Genomic DNA, 22,527 nt, shown 5'->3' with positions numbered 1-22,527 from the left:
TCACTTGGGTGCTGGGGTGCTGACAGCTCCATCCCAACCCCAGGCTGTGCCTGCCACCGCAGCAGCTGGAGGGGTTTGGCTTCCGTGTGGTTCTGTGGCTTCTGGGTCAGTATGAAAGAAGTCCTCATCACGGAATTGGCTTGACAAGAGACCTACTGTGGATTCCTAGCACTACACACACGCACACGCACACGCACGCACACACACACAGTAGCACAATTTTCTGGTAAGTTAACCCCACAAACCTAGAGAGCAGCTAAGGCAAGAACAACAGTATTTATTCAGCAAGTACAAGACCAGTTTGAGAGCCGCATTCGGTGCAACCAGAGAGCCTTTTTGTTCCAGTCAGCAGTCACTGAGCTGGTGATGGAGTTGGCTGGAGCTCTACACGGGGCAGGGAGTGGACAGTGGGGGGGGTGACCATTTGTTTGGCTCCTTGAGCCTCCTTCTGATTTCCATCTAGAAGCTCCTGGGTGAGCACAAGGTCTATGGAAGGGTGGGGGTGGATGAAGGGGAAGGCCTACAGTGGCCCCTGGAATATGTGATCTCCCAGCACGCTGGGTCATGCATCTCAGGTGGAGGCACGCAGACAAAGTAAAGCTTTCCTAGCTCAAGCAAGGCACCCTGCCAAGCCAGCCCCACCACTATTTGGCTCTTTGGTATCTGCCCAACACCCATGACCCAGTAAGGGTAGAAATAAACAAAGATGATGTGTAGCCAGGTGTGGTGGCTGATGCTTGTAATCCCAGCACTTGGTAGGCTGAGGCAGGAGGATCACTGTGAGTTCAAGGCTGCCTGGGCTACAATAGCAAGATCCTGTCAAAGAAAGAAAAAAAAGAAGAGGTCTAGGAAGAAGAGGAGATGATGTATACTATACCAGGAGTCAGTGTCATCCCTTCTGTTATCCATGGGGGCTTTCCCAGGGTCCCTATCTCCTGTTCCCATGGCTTTCTCAGCTCCCTTGGTTATCATCTTTATCCTTTCAGCTCCTCAGGACAATGGGGGTGAAGGGAGGATGGGGTGCAGCTCAACCTGCATGACAAGTCCCCAACATTTTTCTAACTCAGGCTGAAACCAAGAGTATGCATTAGTCTGTTCACAACAAAGATAAAACTGACTTGTGCAAAGCAAGGCAGAATGTTACTAGGGAGAAAGTGTTCTACATGGTTAAACTCCTGGTGGTATTGATATTATTCCACCTCTCTTTTCCACATCTAGGCTAGACAACCAAGGCCATAAGGGAACACGTCTGGGGCCAGAGGACCCATATTTTTCAGGTCTCAGTTTCTTTATCTGTAAGTTGTAGAGAGCAACATGTTGTGAGGAGCAAGTGAGAACTTATAAATGCTCTGATGTACAACCAGCACTATAGACATGTGCAGGATACGAATACCAAGATTCCAGGGGCCTCCTGCAAGCTTAGGGTGCTAAACAAAAGATTACTTGCCAAAGGGGCAGGGAAATGAGGCTTGTCAAGGACTGACAGCTGGGCCACTTCCTAGATCATGTAGCCACCCATGGGAACCTCTGAGGAGCTTCTGAGGCAGGGAGGGCCGAACTGGTCACTGGAGAGACCAGCAGTCATGAGAACATGGTATTGAGTGCAGGATACCACAGCGCTTGTCCAGCGAGGTGGACTCTGCAGCTAGGTCCTGTGGGCTTAAGTCTCCTTCCCTGGTGTCTGTATGTCTGTCTGGTTGAACCCTCTCCCACTCCCCCTTTCTCAGCAGGCAGGCATGAGGCCTCTTGCCAGTCACACAGGAGGAGTAGTCAGACCTTGTCCAGCAGGAGGAAGTCACAGGAAGCTGGGGGTGGGTGGGTATGAGGGTGTGGGGTTAGTGCTGGGAGTGACCACAGACAGAGATGAGAGGGGCCCCCTTACTGCCTGAGGATCTCAAGAGTCTGCATCCAAGCCCATCAGAATGTAGGAAACAGGTCCCTGGGTTAAGGGACTGGGGCCTACTGGGCCAGCCACCCCCCCCACCTCATCTCTCTCTGTGCTGTCTGGTTGGTGGTGAGTGCAGCATCTCCTAAGAACCACATCTATTCCTGTTTCTATGCTATGCTAGTGACACGAAGCACCGTTATTTTCCACAGGATGCACAAACAAGTCAAACCAAACCACTGCGCAAACCAAACGTGCAAAACAAAACCATTTACACGCACCTGGCACCAGCCCTATGCCCACCCAGCTACCTCTTTGGGGCCTGGGACTCCCAGAGGATATGGGTGGGGAGTAGAACGAAGCTGGCAAAGGGCACAGGGTGTTCCAACTACAGCCACACCGAGGGTGTCCCTTGTACTGCACAGGGCCAAGGGTGAGTCAGGAGAGATGGGACGTCTTGGGTATGGCTGGGAAACGTACACCTGTCTGATTTGGGAAATGTCACCATAAGGCCTAAGGGGGGGGTTGGGAGGAAGGCCTTTACTTATAAAACACATCTGCTAAAGTGCTCTGGACACCTGGCCGGATGGGCAGCAGGGCAGGGCACTAAAGCCTGGGCCTTCCCAGAACCAGCACAGGAGGCCGTGGTGAGAGGAGGGGCAGGACCAGGCGCTGTGCATAGTGTGGGCTTCCAGGCCCAGAGAAATCTCAGGGCCAAGGAAGGAAGGAACAGAGCAGGAGGGACAGCTCAAAGTGCCTGTTAGGGGTGGCTCGAAGACCCGTGAATCATTTTCAGACAAGGGGAGGGTTCTTCGGTTCCTGGAGCCCCCACAGGTGGTGCACTGCCCAGCCCAGCCTCTCCCGCCCCCTGCAGCTATGGTCGGAGGGTATGCAAGCAGGTGGCAGTGGTGCATCCTCACTTGGGGGCACTGATCAGTGCCTTTACCAAATACCACTCGACCTGCCTCCAGGAGGTGCGAGGATCCGAGCTGAGGCCCGCTTTGGAACATGGTCATCGATTTGAGAACCTGAGGGAAGGAAGCACAAAGGGTCAACTGGGCTGACCCCATCTGAGTTAACTGGCCCTGGTCACTACTGTGGCTCCCTATGTGCAGGAGCTGAGTTAAACCCTCTGTGAGTTCTCTTTCTCCCCCTTTTATTTTTAAATTTCATTTGTGTGTGTGTGCTCATTGCATGCATGTGCATTTGTGCTTGTGTGTATGGCACATGTATATGGGTCCTGTGGAGGACAGAAGAGCTGTCAGATCCTCTGGAGCTGACAGTATGAATCACCCACTTTGTGAGCCACCTGATGTGAGTGCTGGGAACTCAACTCAGGTCCTCTGGAGAGCAGTAAGTGATCTTAACTACTGAGCCATCTCTGCAGTCCCTGCCTTTCTCTTTTAATGTGTGTGTGTGTGGAGGCCAGAGGACAACCTTGGGCGTCATCTTTAGGAATACTGTTCACCTTTTCTGAGACAAGCCTGGAGCTCATCAGTTAGGCTAGACTGGCTGACAGCTGGCTAGTGAGTTCCAGGTATCCTCCTGTCTCTGCCTTCCCAGCACCGGGATTGCAAATAAGTCACCATGCCTAGCATTTCTTTTTTAATGTGGGTTCTGGGGATCAAACTCAGGTCCTTGTGCTTGCAAGGCAATGGCTTTACTGACTGAGCCATTCTCCCAATCCCAAGTATTCTCTCATTTCATCCTCATGACTTCATTCCATTGTATGGATGAGAAAACTGAGGCTCAAGGACATTACATATCACTGTTACATGCTACGCAGTGAAAAGGGTAGAGCCCGAGTTTAAACTCAGGTTTTCCTGACTCAAAGCCTACCTTATGAGCAGCCCCACTTACTCACATGAGCAGGGTACATGGTCTCTCTTGTGCTTGCAAGAGATTAGCCAATGAGCACACAGACCTTCATATACAGGCCTCGGTGGTGGGTAGATCAGAAAGGGAAAAAGGAGAACACTTACTGTTTTGAAAGAATCATACACCAAAGACTCCACGTCTTGGAACCCTAAGACTCGGAAGGGAGGACTCAGTGTCCCAGAGAGCACAGTGGGGCATTCGTGAGCATGTTCCACTACAATAGGCAGGACTTGGGGCTGGAAGGGCAAGGTGACAGGCTGGTGGCAGACTGCCTGAGGTCTGCTACAACTGAGGGAAGCACTGCCCAGTCATGGCTCATGTGCTGAGGCAGAAGAGGCTGCTGGTTGGCGGGGCCCCGCAGCCCTGGGATCTCAACACTTTTTGTGGAGCTAGCTGCTCAGGCCATGTTGTGTTCAGGCGTTCCTGAGAATCCACACATCCCTGACTGGCTATGTACATGAACAGTGCTACAGAAATGTGTCTGTCTCTCTCTGCATTCATGTCCTATCAGTGGTGGAAATGGTAGTGGTCATCTGGGTATGTGTGTTGGGAGGACTCCTCTCCACAGGCCCCCACCTCCTGGCTCAAGCTGCTCTCAGTACAAAGCTGTGCACCAAGAGATGTCAGTAGACAGGTTCTCATTGGCCATCAGTGTAGACTCTGACTCTCATCCCAGGATGGTTTGTGTTCAGGCCTCATTCCCTACCCAACCCAGTGTGCTCTGGGTGCAATGATCTATGTCTTGTTTTTCTCAGTATCCCTGCCCGAGATAGCCCTTGGCGAGGGATTCTCTCTGGCTAGTCCTGAGGGCCACTGAGCTGGGGTCAGTGAGATGAGGGCCCTGCCCCTTCAAGTGGTGACCACAGTTCCCAAACCCAAACTTGAGAAGGACCAACACACCTCACAGCCTCTGTGTGTTTTCTATTGAGAACATCTCTGCCATTTATGAGGCAATGTCCCCATTCAAGGACTATGGAGCACCTGAGATATATGACTGCCATAAAATAACTGCCCAGACAGCTGTGGCTAGAGGAGCTAGGCTCATTGTTGGTGTAGCTGGGAGGAATTGGTATTAAGAATGGGGCAGGACTGTGGAGCGTGGTGGTGCACGTCTTTAATCCCAACACTTGGGAGGCAGAGGCAGGCAGATCCCTGTGAGTTCAAGGCCAGCCTGGTCTACATAGTGAGTTCCAGGACAGCTGGGACTACAGGGAGACCCCGTCTCAAAAAAGGGCCAGAAAAAAAAAAAAAGAAATGGGGCAGGACCAAAGGACCCAGGACAGACTAGGGACAGGACATGGCCTAGGAAACAGAAAGACACGGGAGAGAAACCGGGAGTCAGAAGCAGATAAAGAGAGAAACGTTTCACTTAACATTAATGAAATGTGTGTAACGCAATTAACTTCTGGTTCCAGAAAAAGGTGAAAGCAGTACAAAGGTGATGGTGGTGTGGCAAGGCCAGAGTGAGGAAAGTGAGTAACAAGGTATCAGGGACTGGGGAGTGGGGAGAGGCTGGGACGATGGGGTGTGGTCCCATGAACAGCAGGGAGGGCTGGTCTATCTGAGCCTGGTTGTCTTTGGAGCACCCTGTGTGTGGGGCTCTCAAAAGCACCTGAGCTCAGACACTGGGGTGAGAGTCTCTGGTGGACTGTGGCCTGTCATGGCTGCTGAGCCTCATGGTCTTCCCATGCTCCTTCCCCTACTCCATGTGTCTCTAACGCCAAACACTGTGGATCACTAGACATGAGTGAAGGGAGCCCACTGAGGACATGCAGGCCACAGCCCACTGCCTGGAATCTTTTCTCCCCTCTGGTCCCATCACACCCTTGCCCTTACCAGAGAGGCTGAAGCTGGATTCATGAAGATCCCGCATGCCCCCGTGTCGGGTGACGGGCCTTGTGGGAGTGTCTGCCAACGGAGTTCCCATCTCCTTTTTCCCAGGGTGCACAACAACAGCAACATCCCCCAGGTAGGGAGTACGGTCCACTCCCCTCACTTTTAAGGTCTAATGAATAGAAAAGAGCATCAGAGCCAAGTGCACAGCTGCACTTAGAAGTGCATGGACGATACTCTGGGCACAGGATGCAGATGACAAAGCTTCTAGCATGTGGACTCCAAGGGCTGCCTCTCTCGATCCTCCTACATGAACATGAATGTGCACATACAAGTATGCACAATCACCAAGCACCACACTCGTCATCCTTCACATCTGTGGAACCTTCCAGGGTAGTTTGGCAAGGAGACATCTAAAGTGACTCCTTAGTGAGCACCCTCACATGTACAGGGGTGGCCTGATACAGGATCCCAAGAGCCAGGACTATTACTATGCCTAACAATCTGGTGGGAATTGAGCCTAAATACAGTGGATTTGGACGTGGGACACTGCCAGTAGCAGTTATAAAGGATTAGGAGTCATAGCTGGGACTGGAACCTTAATGGCCCCGGTTCAGGTCACTTACAGTGACCCATTATACTAAAAATGCTACTGTAGGGGCTGCATAGATGGCTCAGAAGCTAAGAGCACTGGCTGCTCTTGCAAAGGACCTGGGTTTGATTCCCAGAACCCATATGGAGGCTAACAATTGTCTGTGACTCCAGTTCCAGGGTATCTGATGCCTTCTTCTGACTTCTGCAGGCACTGCATGACATGGGTGCACTTACACACATGCAGGGAATATACTCACATGCATAAAATAAAAATAAAATATTTTAAAAACTGCTACTGTGAGAAGTGTGCTGGGAGTGTGTACAGGTGCTCTGAGGAGCAGCAGCGGAGACCTTCGCCCTGCATCCTTTGGGACAGAACCTTGAGCACACTATTGTGTAATGCCTGTCCACAGTCTTGTTGAGAGAAACAGATATAGGGGGTTTCTGAAGGCTACTCCTTCATTTCCTCCACATTCTTTCATACTTTCTCACAATAGGTCTGTAGTTAAGCCTTGCCATCAAAATGTCAGACCTAGAGCCGGGGAGATGACTCAGTGTTAAAGCACTTGCTGTGCAAGTAAGTGAGAGAACCAGAGTTAGGACCCCAGAACCTATGTATAATGCAGTGGCCGCCAGCAACTCCAGCCCCAGTAGGGAGAGATAGGGGAATACCCAGAGTGAGTGAGCTAAAAGACTAGCCATATCTGTGAACTCTGGGTTTGACTGCAAGACCCTGGTGTGGCAAGGCCAGAGAGGGGAGGAAGAAGAGCGATGGAGGGTTATTCCTGACATTATCCTCAAGCTTCCACATGCACATACCCATACATATATGTGCCCACATACTTGTAATCATGGACACACAGACATGAAAATGGAAAAAGAAAAAAAAACTACTAAAATGCTAGACTTGGTCTAATAATGGTTTAGGCCTCTGTTAGGCTGCACTGGTGTCTGAGGTTGAGGTTGGGGTATGGAGGCCTTGGCAGGGATGGTTTCCCTTCTTGTAGACATGGAACCCTGCCCCAAGACTGCTCTCTTCCTTAGTATTTTTTGGGAAAATGAGGTTTTTTATTTCTTTTGCCTATCATTCTCACATTCTGTCACTAAAGGGTTGGTGAAGAACAGGGCTATAATTGGCTTCTTTATGAGGACTGGAAGTTTTCATTATAATAAGTCCTTTCGACAGAGGGCCTTAAGTCGATTTAAATCAATCCGAATATACTCACTGAAATGTTCTTGACTATTTTCCCCATCATCTGTTTCCTTGCAGTTTTTCTTCATCCAAGGGGGAAAAAGAATAATAACTAACACTTTTTAATAATTTACACTCTTCTAAGGAATTTACATGTATTAATATATTAATTCTCGCCCAATATTATGAGAAAGTGTTATTACTACTCTGTTATAGCTGGGGCCCAGAGGGGTTAAGCAATTTTCCCAAGATCACAGAGGTGCTAAACAGTGGAGCTAGGTTGCAAGTCTAATCCTGGGGCTTGCTGACCAACACTGTAACACAGTTCATGACCTCTGGGTGTTATAGAAGTGTGTAACGGTCTACTTGTTTTTAACATTTATTTTTAAGTGCATATGTGTCTACATATGAGTGTATAGCATGTGTGTGCAGGTGCCTACGGAAGAAAGGGGCCTCAGATCCCCAAGAACTGGAGCTAAGGCAGTTGCAAGCCATCAAACGGGTGCTGGGAACTGAATTTGAGTCATCTGGAAGAGCAGCAACCACTCCTAACCACTTAGCCATCTCTCCAGCTCAGCTATTCGACTTCTTACTGATTCCCTGGCCTATTACAGACTTCTCCCCAAGCTCTTGTTTTCTTAATTACCTCTCCATCCCATCTGTCTGTTATCTTTTGACTTCACCCAACTTTCTAGTGTTTTGCAAAAGTAACTTCATCTGCTTCAAGGATCTTATGGGCCCCTGGAGAGCAGGGTATTCTTCTATCCTCTCAGCTCTCCCAAGAGACATGCTGGGCCACAGCTTCTGGTCTGGTGTAGCTTCACCACCATAGAAGGGCTCGCTGCCTTGGTCCCTGACAACTTCCTAGATCATCTTGGGCCATCGCCCCTACCTGTACCAAAGATAACTAGGTAGAGGGAAGAAACTAGCAACTGCAGCCCAGCACAAGATCCAAAAAGAAAGAGTGTGGCAGGAAAGCACAAATGAATTTCTCCCAGAGGAGGCAGCAGACAAATTCCACAGGCCTGTGATGGAAGTTCAGGCTCCTTCGTTTGAGTGTTAAGGACTCAGTGGTCCAAGTAGGTCTTCACACAGTCAGCAACTCACTCTTGACAGCTGATTGTCAGGGCTCTCTGAGCAGGTGTTGATTCATGAGACTGCAGGAATGTCTTCAAGAACCAGAGGTCCCTTTCCAGCTCCTCCCTTTCCTAGGATGAGCAGGGTTTCATCCTGTGGAGTGAACTGCCAAGTACACAGTCTGCACCTTTTTCAGACAACTCATTCCTGGTTTGGTCACCAGCCTTCTTTCTGCTCAGGGGCTTTGGGCAGTTTCCTTCTGGAGTCTGGACAGGTGCTCTCCATAGCAGTGGGGTCCTGGGAACTGACATTTATCTAATGTCCTGTGAGGCTGGGCCTTAGAAGCTTGAGGCATTCTTCTCTGCCCTAGTTCCTGAGTAATTCTTTTAAAATAATTGCTACATATTTTTTCAAATTGATACAATTAGCATACCACAAAAGGCACAGTTAAGCACAGAATTCAGTGGGTTTTGACATAGTCATAAGGTTGTGCCACCACTGTCAATGTCCAATTCCAAAGAATTTCATTACCCACCAAGGAAACCTCAAACACTTAATATGCCTTTCGTTCTCCCGCTCCTGAACTAATCTCCTTTTTATGAATTTGCTGTTCTGGACACTTCATGCAAATGTAATCATATATTGTATTTCATCTTTAGTGCCTGGCTTTTTCAGATAGAAAATGATTTCAAGATTTATCTGGATTTTACAGTGTTTATCAGTACTTTACTCCTTTTTATGACTGAATGATAACTCTAGTGAATGGATATACCACAACGGGGTTTACCTATTTAACAGCTGACGGGCATTTAGGCTGTTTCTACTAGAGCTACCATTAATAATCATGCATGTATTTCTGGGCAGATATGCCTTTATTGTGTCTGGGGTATATATAGTTGAGGGTGTGATTGCTGGGTCATATGCTGACTCTTTTTTTTTTCTTTCCAGAAACTGCCAAACTGTCTTCACAGAGGTCATACCACTTTATATTCCTTCCATCAGTGAATGAGAGCTCCAATTTTCCACATCTTCACCCATGCATTTCATTTTCCACGTTTTGATTATAGCCTGCCTTTGTCAGAGAATCTTACATGTGAATACACTGCTCTCAGAGCTCTTCCTGGCACTTCCTCTAGAGGGAAGGCTGAGGCCTTCTGCCCACTGTCTGTATCTGAGGACTGGAAATGTGAACACTTGGAGTTAGGGCCATTCCCCTGCCTTGGTGAGAGACCCAGAGCTGGTACTTGAATTCATCACTGTGATAACAAACTCCCACCTTTCTTCCAGCACTCCCAGTCCTGCTTCTTCAGAGCAGATCTGGGTTGGATGCCTTGGCTTTGTGGCGTCTGGACAGAAAGGCTTTAGTGACTGGGAGTTCAGGGCCCTGGTCAGTGGGGAGCTTGCCAGGAGCTCTGATCTTTGGTGCTAATGGACCTGTTTACTCATGGGCTTTGGATAATACCTTTCCAGTACCAGTTTTTCATACTAGTTCTCTGCCTCCTTAGCTGTAGCAAGAGTGGGAAGGAGCCAAGCAATGGCCCTCACTCAGAGGCCCTCAGCCTGCATATCAGGAGAGCCTCAGGTCACAGACATGCTCAAGTTTCCTTCTCATGTCTTTGAGAATTCAGTCTCTTCATTTGCTTGCTCATTTAAATTTTGTCTGCTCAGGCTGGAGAGATGTCAGCTGTAAGAGTGTGTACTGCTCTTGTAGAGAACTGGAGTTTGGTTCCCAGCACCCTTGTCAGGTAGCTCATAAACCCCTGTAATGCCAGCTCAAGGGGGATCCAAAGCCTAAGGTCATCAGGGGCACCTGCACTTATGTGCACACATACACATGAAGATGAGGAGTGGAAACTAGCATTTTCTGACTCCACTATTCCCATTCTCCCATCACACACTCTGAACACTGGATGGATGACAATAGCATTCAGAGGAAAAACAGTATCATGTGTTTAATCTGAAATGTCTCCCATAGTCTTGTTCTGAATGCTTGCTCCTTGACTGGGGGCCCTGGACTCTTCAGTAGATGGGACCTGTCTGGCAGAAGGAGGTGACTGGTGTGAACAGTCGAAGGTCATTAGCAAGCCCCTGGTTCTGGAAAGCTGACTTTGTCCCCATCTGCTGCATGTGAACAGTCGCACTGCACGCTCCCACTGCCATAAACTGCTCTGTCAGGTTAACACTTCTGAAACTTTGAGTCAAGATTGCCCTTTCCTCTCTTAACTTGTTTTTTTCAGGTATTCTGGTCACAGTGATGCAAAAATAGCTAATACACAGCATGAGGATGCCAGATAGTTAAAGGGGGAAAGGGAACATACCCCCCAAAAAGGGCTTCAAACTCTTCCCACACATCTTCCTCTCAGCCCCACCATACCTTCTCTCTCTGCACCATCTTCTTATAGACCGTATCTGGGAAAGACCGCAGAGGACAGAACTTGCCAGTGCCCTCTGCACACATGAAGACACCATTTTCATACACAACACGTCCTCTGCTGATGGTGACCAGTGGCACGCCATGGCAGCGCATATTCTCATATAGGTTAAAGTCTCCACCCTGCACCTGGGTGCTGGCTGAGATGGTCCTGGTGGGAGACAAGGATAGGACAGGAGGTTCTGAGTACAGAGAAAGATGGCACAGCTGTATGGAAAGGGATGATGCCCAATGGGAAGGGATGGTGTCCAGGGCTGGCTGATACAGGCTGAATTCCATCCCTTAAAAATTCCTTTGTTGAAGTCCTCACCCCCAGCATCTCAGAATGGGGCCATGTTTGGACAAAGGGCCTTTAGTGGGGTAATTAAGGCAAAAGGAGGTCAGATTGTTGTGTTCTGTTCTAATCCAACTGGTGTCATTAGAAGAGAGGACAGAGGCACCAGGCATGGGAACAAAGGAAAGACCATGTAAGGATGGCTGGAAGACAGCCATGATCACACTTCTTCACTTGAAGTAGTTCAAAGATTATATGACTTTGCAGTTCTGTAATATAACATCTTAAAAATCCCAGGAGACAGGGCTGGAGAGATGGCTCAGTGGTTAAGAGCACTGGTTGCTCTTGCAGAAACCCGGGATCGATTCCCAGCACCCACATGGTGGCTATGAATGGTCCTTAACTCTGTTCCAGGGGAATCCGAAGCCTTCTTCTGACTTCCGTGGCACTGCACAACACAGGTGCACTCACATGCATACTGGAAATACACTCATACACATAAAATAAAAATAAAATATTTTTTAGAAAATCCCAAGAGACTAGCAGCAGTTTTTACTTTGTGGCTTCTGGGTCCCACACCACTACGTCAGCATCGGCTCCAGGAATGATGCGGCCCTTTCGGGGATACAGGTTGAGAATCTTGGCTGCATTAGAACTGGTGACAGCCACGAAACGGTTCTCATCCATCTTTCCTCCAACCTGAAACATGTTAGAAGTGTCAAATCAGCCAGGTTCTTGGCATGTACCTCCCTCTGCAGGCAGCTGCCACCCAGCCTATGGCCCTTTAGCTCAGATGGTCACAACTGTGATCCAAAAGACGACAGTGCTGTGGGCATTGTCTCAGATGAGTCAATCAGCAGAGCTTGGGAGCTCACTTGTTTCTTTCTTCCCTGTCCAGCCACCAGTGACTTGTACCAAATGTTGCCTGCCTCTAATGTAACCTCAAAGGCCAGCTCTAGTCATGTGTCCACTAGGGATGATTCAGGAACCTCCCTTCACATGCAAAAACTTAATTCTCCCCATGTCTGTGAGGATTCTGTCAAGGTCCCCACTGGATGCCAAAAACCCAGGCAGAACTGAGCCTTAGACACACTATGCTGTCTTTCTATACATATACACCCATGATCAAGTTTCATTCATAAGTTAGACACAGAGGAAGACTAAGAACAGCTACTACAATAGAATGATTTTAACAACACACTATGATAAAAGTTATTTAAAACTTACAATGCTGGGAGCGGTGACCTAAGACAGTAATCTTAGCTGTAAGGAAGCTAAGGCAGGAGAGAATTGCTGTGAGTTTAAGGTCAGCCTGGGCTACAGTTCTAGGCTAGCCTGGGGTAGAGTGGGAAATCCTGTTTCAAACAAATAAACCCCTAAAATTCTCTTACAAATTATTTCTAGAATTTTCCATATAATATTTGAACACTGAGTGAAACTGTGGGGGTTGGGGGGTGGCTAATGTACATTCCAAGCTCTGAAAGAGTAGCTCCCCATCCTAGAGAGCCACATGCCTCTACTCAACGGACAAGCTCTGATCCATCTCCTAGCCTCTCCCTGAGCCCAGGGCTTAATTTTCGTGATTTCAAATCTCTATGGACTCATATTGTGTGTTGAGTGTTATTTACTTAAGTTTCAGTTGTCAACTTGACATACTTAGGAAGAGGAAACTTTAACTGAGGAATTTCTTCCATCAGAATTACCTGTAGCTATGAGGCGTTTTCTCAATTGCTAATTGATATAGGAGGGCCTGACCCCACTGTAGGCAGTACCATCCCTGGGCAGGTGGGACTGGTGTATAAGAAAAGTAGCTGAGGGGCTGGGGAGATGGCTCAGTAGTTAAGAGCACTGGATGCTCTTGCAGAGGAACCTCTTGCAGAGGTTCAATTCCCAGCATTCACATGGCAGCTAAGAACCATCTGTAACTCCAGTTCCAGGGGATCTGATGCCCTCTTCTGACCTCTGTAGGCATTACAGGACATGGGTGCACTTACATACATGCAGACAGTACACTCAAACACATAAAATAACTGAGCAAGCCAGGGACACATGCCTGTAAACAGCATTCCTCCATTGATTCTGCTTCAGTGCCTGCCTCCAGGTTCCTGCCCTGGATTCCCTCAATGATGAACTGTGATCAGGATGTGTAAGCCGAATAAACTTTCTTCCCCAAGTTGGTTTTGGTCAGTGTTTCATCACAGCAATAGAAAGTAACTAGTAGAAAGTATATCCCATGATAGATCAAGACCAGAAATACTTATTCTCCATGAGCAGAACAGGTGGTATTCAAATGAAATCCCAATTCCTATCTTTTTGGAAATTCAATTAGACAAAATATACTTGGAATTTAAAATACGTTCTTATCCCTTGATCCAAAAATTACCTTCTAGGAATATGTCCTAAGGAAGTAATTAGAAATGCGGACATATTCACAAATAAGGAGTTCTCTACAGCATCATTCGAAGTGTGAAAACTGGAAATAGCTAAAAGTTTCAATGGAAGAATTAAATATAGTATTTCCTATGGAGGGACTATTATTCAACAATCAAAAAGGATGTTTTGAGGAGCTGGAGAGATGGCTTAGTGGTTAACAGGACAGACTGCTCTTGCAGAGGACCTGGGTTTGATTACCAGCACCAACATTGCAGCTACAACATTCCAGGGGAATCTGAAGCCCTTTTCTGACCTCCGTGGCATTGCATGACATGGGTGCACTCACATACATGCAGGCAATATACTTGTACATATAAAATAAAAATAATAAAGTATTTTTTTTAAAAAAGGATGTTTTGAGCTTAGGGATGTAGGCAGTGGTAGCTCCTGCCTAGCATCTACGAGGAACTGGGCTAGATCCCTGGCACTGAAAATAAATTAAAATATAAAGAATTTTGTGGTGTTCTAAGAAGACATTCAAGGTCTTAAAATATGAAGAAAAAAGATGATCACATCTTTATGAAAATATGAAAATACTGTGTGGTAGCCAAGTGTAGGGGCTCGCACCTGTTATCCCAGCACTGGGAGACTGAAGCAGGACTGCTGCAAGTTCAAGGTCAAGCCTGGTCTCCACAGCATGACCTGGCCTCAAAAAGCCCCCCAAAAGTATGGTGCACTACTGAACTAGAAAGAAATATACCAAAATATGTATGAGTGTATTGTGTGCATGTAAGTGCACCCATGTTGTACAATACCTGTGGGAGGTCAGAAGAGGGTGTCAGATCCCCTGGAACTGAAGTTATGGACAGTTGTTAGACGCCATGTGGGTGCTGGGAATTGAACTCAGGTCCTCTGTAAGAACAGCCAGTGTTCTTAACCACTGTGCCATCTCTCTAGCCCTGAGATACAATTTTTAAATTGTGGGTGTATGGTAGTGCTGGGAGCTGGTGAGATGGCTCAGTGGTGCTTGCTATCAAGTCTGATGGCGTGAGTTTGAACCCCAGAACCCACATGGTGGAAGGAGAGAACTAACTCCTGAAAGTCGTCCTCTGACCTTCATATGTGCACGGTGATGTGTGTGTACACACAAACAGGTAAATCAAATAAATGTAATTTTAAAAATTAAAAAAAAAAGACTTTCACTGGGAGAAAATGGGTTGGGCTTCAGGACACCTACCACTCCTCTCTCCCAGATGACACTCATTCGGTCTTGTACGCCACTCACACCGTGAGGGATCTTGGTGAAGTCTTCCTTGCCCATAGCTTTCTGCTTTGTGGTGAAAGGCCGGTGATCTGACGCCACAATGTTCAGAGTGTCACTGGGGGGAGAGAGAAGTGACCAGTGAGGGGACAGGAAGTTGAGGTCTTGGGGGTAGGGATAGGTATTGGGGAAAGCCTGGGCTTGGGAACCTAATGGATCCATTTTTTTTTTTTTTTTTTTGTTTTTTTTGGAGACAGTGTCCCCGTTTCCCCCCTGTAACCCAGAACCCCCCCATAAAGCCCGGGCTGCCCGTCACCTAAGAGAGCCCCCCCTGCCTCTGCCTCCCAAGTGCTGGGATTAAAGGCGTGCACCACCAGCCTGGCACAAATCCATTTCTAATCTTGGCCCTGCCACTTAGTAGCTGTGTGACCTCTAGTGCGTTATTTCATCTAAATGAACCTCAGTTTATCTACCAATATGTACATATAGGGCATATGTGCAGAGTATGCTCCAGAAGATTCCAGTAAGAGTGGCAATTTTCAAGAAAGTGGGAAGAAAGCACCTGCCCACCATTTAGGGTTTAGCTGGGGGTGAGATGGTGGTATAAGTGGTCTTAATATCAAGGAATCACATTCCACCCTATTTTTATCAGTCCTCTGCCCTCCCCACTGTCCCTGCTAGTCACAAGCAGGTGCTTGATGAAGCATTCCCAAGTTCAATGGGAGCCTCATTGCCTAAAGGGAAGGGCCAAGACAGTCTGACTTTAATCAGCTACCACTGTCTGGAAGCCAATTGACTTGTTTTCAGTGCCATCTGTGACCAGGGCCTCAGAAGGTTAGTGGGGCTGTGGGTGGCTAAGGTGCAACCAGGTCCTCAGGGAGATCCAGGACCAGCTAAGATTTAGGACAAGATATGGCGGCTTGCCTTCTGCCAAAGATCTCTGTCATGTTCAGAGATCTCTGTACAAGGCAGGGCAGAGGTGAGGATGTCCATGCCACCAGGGCAGAACCATCTCAGGATGACCAGACTGCAGTTGGGGGATCACATAGGATCAGGGACAACTGCTGGGAGCACCTGCCGGGACCCTGAGGGTCAGCCACAGGAGTTTCACATTCCACCCACTCAGAAGGGAAACAGAGCAGAACAGCTCCTGTGATGTGGTCAGGAGGCAGATGCTGAGGCTGATGGACAGTTCCCAGCCAGACTGACAAAGGACTGTCATCCCTGGGGCCTGATAAGTTCATCAGTCTCTGGCAAGTCCACAGGAAGATGACTCAGCTCTCCCTGTGGCCGGGCTGACCTTCCACTTGGCTGCAGAGCCAGGAGGAGAGACCCTTCCACGGACCAGCAGTGTTAAGAGCACCCTGGGCTCCCCACAACCTCCCCACACCTGCAGAACCCACAAGAAATGATAGGATCTAAGAGGCCTCCAGACACCTAGGTGGGACTCATATTAGAGGAGGTCCCCATCACAAAGATCATGGACTGTAGGCCTGGGACCTGCACCTCGGCCTCAACTCCCTCTGAGCCTTTGACTTCCTTAGAAGTAGGTATGAATGAATGGGGTGGGGTGGGGTCACCTAGGACTTCTGAGGTCCCTAAGTGCTGCCCTGAATCTGAGAGAAAGAAAATACCCAAATGCTTTAAAATAAAAACATTAAAGTGTTTAATTAATTGATTAGTTAATTGTGTATGTGTATGTGCATGGACATGAGTGCCACAGCACGAGCGTGGAGGTCAGAAGCAACTTTCAGGAGACAGTGGTCTCCTTTCAACATGGGAGTCCCAGAGATCAAATGTGGGTTCATGAGGCTCCACAGCAGGTGCCTTTACCTGCTGAGTCATCTCCCCAGTCTAAAATTTAAAATTAGGCTGGCTTTGTCAAGTATGGCACATTTTACATGTTCAAGTGGAAAATTCTGGTTCCTTTAAGAAGTCAGACATTGATTTAATTTTTCACATTTATTTATTTATTTATTTATTTATTTATTTATTTATTTATTTATTTATTTAGTGTACATGCATGCCTGTGTCTGTGTGCATATCTGTGGAAGTTAGAAGACACCTTTTGTGGGAATTGGTTCTCTTTTTCCACTATGTGGGTTCTGGGGATGGAACTCAGGTCGTCAGGCTCGGTGGCAAGCACCTTTACCCACTGAGCCATCGTGCTGGCCTAAGAAGCCAAATTTTTAAATAAAAGACAAATATATAGATTGCACTTTTTATTCCTGTTTAACCTGAAAAATTGTATCATAAAGTAAATAATTCAGGTTCCCTTGTAGGAAGGGTAATTTGTGTCTGTGTTTTCTTTCTAGCATTTTACATCATATAAATTATACCAATAATGTGTATAGAAGAAAATTATAGTAATCATAATTTCCTATAAATAGTTTATGCTCTGAATCCTATAAAATGACACACATTACAATGTGCACTGATTAAAAAGGGATTCTAACTATTCTTCTATCACATGAAATCACAATTCCTAAATGAGAATTTATTTAAATAATTAAAATGGAACAAAATAGGCTAGACATAAGAACTTAAATTATTCAATTAATGATTCATTCTTTTTCTTGTCTACTTGAATCTGGGTGGACAGAAATGCTATTTTTGTTCCTTTAATAAATTTCCTTGTAGTAAGTGGAGAATTTTAAAGGATTCTCAGACCGTTAAAACAGTTTTTTTTTATATATACACACACACACACACACACTCGATATAGATCTATATATGTGTATATTGCATGCATGTATGTATGGTGTGCATGTTTGTATGTGTGTGGGTACACATGAGTTTGCATGCATGTAGAAGCTAAAATTTACCAACAAGTGTTTTCTTTAAGAGCACGCCACTTTATTTATTGTGACACTTCAAGAGAGCAGAGGTGACAGCAGCGGGCACCTTCTAGGGCAGCAGATGGCCTTACCTCCAAGTTCTGGGTGAAACAAGGGGGTGGTCCAGCCTGTCCTCTCACTGTAGGGATGGCCAACACCCAGGAGCTTCCTGTGGGCTGGGACACTGTAGAAGGTGGCCTGGTATAAGCTGCCTTGTCAGTATCATTGTTGATGCTGAAGGCTGACCAGGAAACATGCTTGGGTTTTTGGAAGAGGCCTTCACCTTTCTTCCTCCTCCACCTATCCCAGCATGAGCAGAGCTTGGAGACTGGGGGGAGGGAGCCTGACTTTGCACTGGACAGGACTTTATTTAGTCTTTTTTGAGACAGGGTCTTCCTATAGCCTCAGCTAGTCTGGAACTTTCTATGTAGACCAGGCTGGCCTCGATCTCACAGAGATCCGTCTGCCTCTGCCTCTCAAATGCTGAGATTAAAGGTGTGTGCCACCACACTGGCTTGGATGGGACTTTAATGACCAGAAGAGAAGAGAAAGCAATGTCTTCTCCCCATGTTGTCACTCTCAGGGGCTCAAGAAGCTGCAAGCTGTCACTGAGACAAAACCAAACCTTTCATGATTGTGCCGGGCCAGACTGTGCTTGTTCCTTAGATCACTTTCTTTAGACTGGGGTTGAGCATTAGACAGGCAGGAGTTGGAGAATGGGGATCTGAAGGGAGGGTGTAAGAGCAAAGAGGGAAACAGGACAGAAAGGAGGAGGTTGCATATAGATGCAGAAAGGTGCACACAAGGAGAGAGAAATCCACATGAGGCTATGGGAAGAGCAAGGAGAGGGGCTAGAATCTATGTCAGCTTGACTGGATTAAGAACTGTCTAGGGTATTAGTGAGGCACGCACGTGGGTGTCTCCGTGAGGGGTTTTCTAGAGAGGATTAACTGAGAATATGGGATGCACCATCTTAAGGGTGGGGGTTTTGAACTCAATATATTTATAAGACGAAAAGAAAGCCAGGTAAGTGTTAATGTTCCCCTGCCCTCAGCCTCCAGATCCACTGAGATGTGAGGAGTCTCAGCAGCACACTTCCACCACCATGCTGACTGAACTCTCTTAAAACTGTGGGCCCAAATCAACCCTTCTTTCCTTAAGTCATTTCTGCCAGGTATTTTGTCACAGCAACAATTAAAGTTAATTAATGCTGTTAGGAAGAGATGAGACCACACAAAATTGAACAATGATGTCAGGTCCCATCCCCCAACTCCCCACTGAACTTCAGAGTGAGGTTGCAATGTCCTTTGAAATGCTGATCAATGCTCTTCCCACTCCAAATCTAACAGAATGCCAAGTAACTGCTGGATTCTAGACAAACTCATTCTGTAGGCACAACAAAACCAAATCTAGGTTAGAAGTGTTTCTGGGTCCTTTGGGACATTTTAAAGACCTACAGCCCTGTGTGGTGTGCACCATGTGCCAGTGGTGTACTGTCCTGCTGAAACACCTTACTTGGCCAGCAGGCTCATGAGGTAGGTGGAGGTGTTGGTGTCTAGTCTCAGAGGAGGCACCGTGACGTAGGCGGCTGCGTGGGACCAGTCCTGGTGATAGTAGTGCAGGCCTGTCAGTGTGGCATGTGCGGTGGTGGTCTCAGCCAGCACCACTTTCCCTGGAAGGAGAGTTTAAAAGAGTAACTAAGAAGCTCCTGGCCTGAGAGACGACTGGGCTGTGTCTCACTTTACAGGTGAAAGAGTTGAAGGCAAACAGGAAAAGACCTGCCCAAGCTTGTTCAGGCATGTAAAAGCATGTCTGGGTTTAAGCCCAGAGACTTTCTTATTCTTCTGCTGACCCTGGGCAGGGGATAGAGAAAGGCACTGGCTCTGAGGCCAGGGGGCAGAGAAGGGCGCTTTTGGGAGTCTAGTTTGGCCTGGCTGTGTGCAGGTAGCTGTGGGGAGTGAGGTAGGGTGATAGTGGGGCAAGTGTGCAGTGCCAGGTCTAGTGGGTAGCCCAGCCTATTTTCTGAGCAGGCAAATGCTGTGACTGATCTTGGGAGAACTGCTGAAGTGGGATTCAGAGCATATCCTGAGGGCAAGAGGACAGGAGAGGGGCCCATTAGCAGGCTGAGCCAACAGTCCAGCTGGGACCCCATGAAAGGCCTCACCCAGGGGAGAGGCAGGAGGTGGGCTCAGAAGGCAAAATGGCATAAAGGATGGGTTGCCCTTGATTCTGACTTACACCCCCAGGGCGCTACCCTGACTTTATTTCTCCTATTACCAGGCCTTCACCAGTACCCTGCACTGGGTTAGGCTACTGGCAACTAGAAAGCCTCAGCAGTGCCAGGGATCTACACTGGGAGTCACGCAAGCCACACAAGTCACCCCACCCTGGGGTCAGACACAGGGTTCAGGTGTGGCTAGACAGGAAAGCTGGGCTTACATTCTTATTTCTCCAGGGACTTTCACAGCCACCAACATGCCCAATGAAACTGGCTTAGGGTTTTGTTTGTTGTAAAGGTAACCATTAGTCAACCCTATTGGCCAGAAAGACACTTAGATAATTTTACTTGACCCGGTTAAGGTAACAGACATTACGGGAATGCTGTTATACAAATGTGAGGAGGAAGACTGGTTCTCACAAACTGAGCCCAGGCTAGGGCACTCTGAGGCAGACAGTTGCAGAGAAATCGGAAAGGTGGGCTCCTCGGGGTCTGGTCTCAGCAGCCAAGCTTGGGAGAGTGTCCACTGGTAGATCCCATCCTTTGATCCCACTGCATAACACACACTGTCTGCCCAAACCAGGGTCTCACCTTGCATCTTAGCAGACGCGATTACATCACCAGCCGAAATGCTGGACACATTGACCAGGTAGATGGGACAGTGAGTCTAAACACAAGAGACAAGAGCAGGAAGTAGCAACACAGTCCACAGAGTTATCACCACCCAAACCTCCCCACCGTCAGTCTTGCACCAACACATCCCTTTACGTAGCTCACTGCCAACACTAAGTAACAGTTTCATGCTAGGGATGCAGGACTGGTGGGTTGCACATAACACCAGGCTGCAGCAGCCAGCAGCCAGCACTGGAGCCCACCAACCAAGGAGGCAACTGAGTTGAGGCTACTGAGACTGAACCTAATGTTTTCTTGCATCTCATGAGTGTTTACTGTTTTATTTTCCTGTTCATAAACCAGCTGACCCAGAGACAGTCATGTATTATAGCTTCTACCTGAAATTTTGATGCCTGTGGTCTAAATGCCATCTTATCAACAGACAGAATGGCTAACTTCCATGGCTAACTTCTCTGGGCCAGACCTTTCTTAACTGTGAGGGAAATTTTCATTAGGAAGTATTTGGTTGCCATAACAATGGAATAATTTCTAGACGCCAAAGAGCTAATGGAAAACTTTCCCCAGATGTTATCCTGACACCTCTGTTTATCAAGCTAGGAGGATAGATGAGTTTAGGAACTAGCTTGGGCTCTCATGTGCCTAGTATGAGTTGATTAATTCTAGGGTTGGCTGACCTGCAGCCTCTGTACCCCACATTCCTAAAACTATACCTCTATGCTTGCATCCTTCCAGGAAGCCCCAGTCATCCCAGAGGGTAGGGTCCCAAGCTTGAGCCCCCACTAGAATCACTGAGGGGCTTCTAAGTACAGACTGCTGGGCATCATTCCAATTTGAATTTAGTGGGCCCCTCTGGGGCCTGAGAGCTTGCACTTCCCAGGCTCTTTGTTTGTTTGTTTTTTGAGACGTGGTCTCCCTGTAGCCCCAGCTGGCCTGGAACTCACTATGTAGACCAGGCTGGACTCAAACTCACAAAGATCCACCTGCCTCTGCCTCCTAAGTGCTAGAATTAAAGGTGTGTGTCCTTTAATTCCAGACCTGGCCCCAGTCTCTAATTCTGATCCTTCTTGAGCTGGTAGTTTAGTTTATCTGTGCAACTCAAACACTTCAGTGACATCCTGCAGAAGGGATAACTTTTCCACTGTATAAAGTACTTCCCCTTCCTTTAGCTCCTTTGAGCCTCAGCAACTGTCCAGTGTAAAGTAAGTGAAACTATCACTCTGATTTTATAATGAAATAGTGGATCAGAGGGTGGTGTGATGTGCATGTGGTCAAAACATTATTTATTAGATAAAGGACAAGGTTCTCATTTCTGGTGCCGTCTCTTACTGATTCCCACCACATTCCACCAGTGTCTTATTAAGGGCTTTACCTAAATCAAACCAAGGAAAGAAGTTTGAAAACAAAGGCCCAGAAAGCATAGGTTTAAAGTATGGTTTTCTAAGCCACTTATACTCAAGCAACAAATCTCAGCTTCAGCAATTCATGAGCTCACAGGAGTAGAACTGAGAGCTGGGGGTAGGCAGGATACATGCCGGAACTAGGGGAGCAGCATACATTCAGCTAGCAGGGCTGGGGTTTGGGGGTCACTTGTGGCACTGGCCCCCAGAGCAGAATGAAACAAGGTTGTGCTTCCAGTGTGGAGATGGGCTACTTACCCTGTTTGCAATGGTGATGACACGGTGAGTGGCTTCAGCTTCCAGCTGTTAGAAACAAGGGGCAGGAAGGAACCAAGCTTCATCATCTCCTAGACAGCTGCACCTGTCTGAGAGCTCTCTGCACACAAAGTGCTGGAGTGTCTGACACAGCAAAGGGGCTGGCTGAATCTACAGGAACTGGCTGGAAGCAGGGGCACTGCCAGGGCTCCCACAGAGGGAGGGTCCCAGGACCCAAGATACCAGGCACTTCCTTACTGGATGCTTTTGGAGGATTAGTCAAAAGGTGGTGAGGCCAAGATGGCACACAGGGTAAAGGAACTTGCTGTGCAAGTGTGGTGACCCGAGTTCCATTAACTCTACCATGTTATGTCCTCTGACCTCCTCTA

At 47.6% G+C, this 22,527-nt stretch overlaps 1 protein-coding gene across 2 annotated transcripts in view; it reads right to left on the bottom strand.

Moving 5' to 3' along the window:
- Positions 1-257: 257 nt before the first annotated feature.
- Dpysl5 (dihydropyrimidinase like 5) overlaps positions 258-22,527 on the bottom strand; it is a 109,693-nt gene continuing 87,423 nt past the window's right edge. For both annotated transcript variants that reach the window (XM_008835012.3, XM_029564466.1), the window contains 8 exons: positions 22,142-22,186; positions 20,445-20,520; positions 19,151-19,307; positions 14,775-14,916; positions 11,721-11,863; positions 10,834-11,041; positions 5,600-5,768; positions 258-2,913 (listed from right to left, as the gene is read on the bottom strand). In XM_008835012.3, coding sequence (XP_008833234.1) covers positions 2,828-2,913; positions 5,600-5,768; positions 10,834-11,041; positions 11,721-11,863; positions 14,775-14,916; positions 19,151-19,307; positions 20,445-20,520; positions 22,142-22,186 — 1,026 coding nt within the window. In that variant the 3' untranslated portion in view covers positions 258-2,827. The remainder of the gene's footprint in view (positions 2,914-5,599; positions 5,769-10,833; positions 11,042-11,720; positions 11,864-14,774; positions 14,917-19,150; positions 19,308-20,444; positions 20,521-22,141; positions 22,187-22,527) is intronic.

The sequence above is a fragment of the Nannospalax galili genome, unplaced genomic scaffold (assembly GCF_000622305.1).
Source record: "Nannospalax galili isolate Female #2095 unplaced genomic scaffold, S.galili_v1.0 scaffold517, whole genome shotgun sequence".
Classification (NCBI taxonomy): Eukaryota; Metazoa; Chordata; class Mammalia; order Rodentia; family Spalacidae; genus Nannospalax; species Nannospalax galili.
This window is presented reverse-complemented; position numbering and strand designations above follow the sequence as displayed.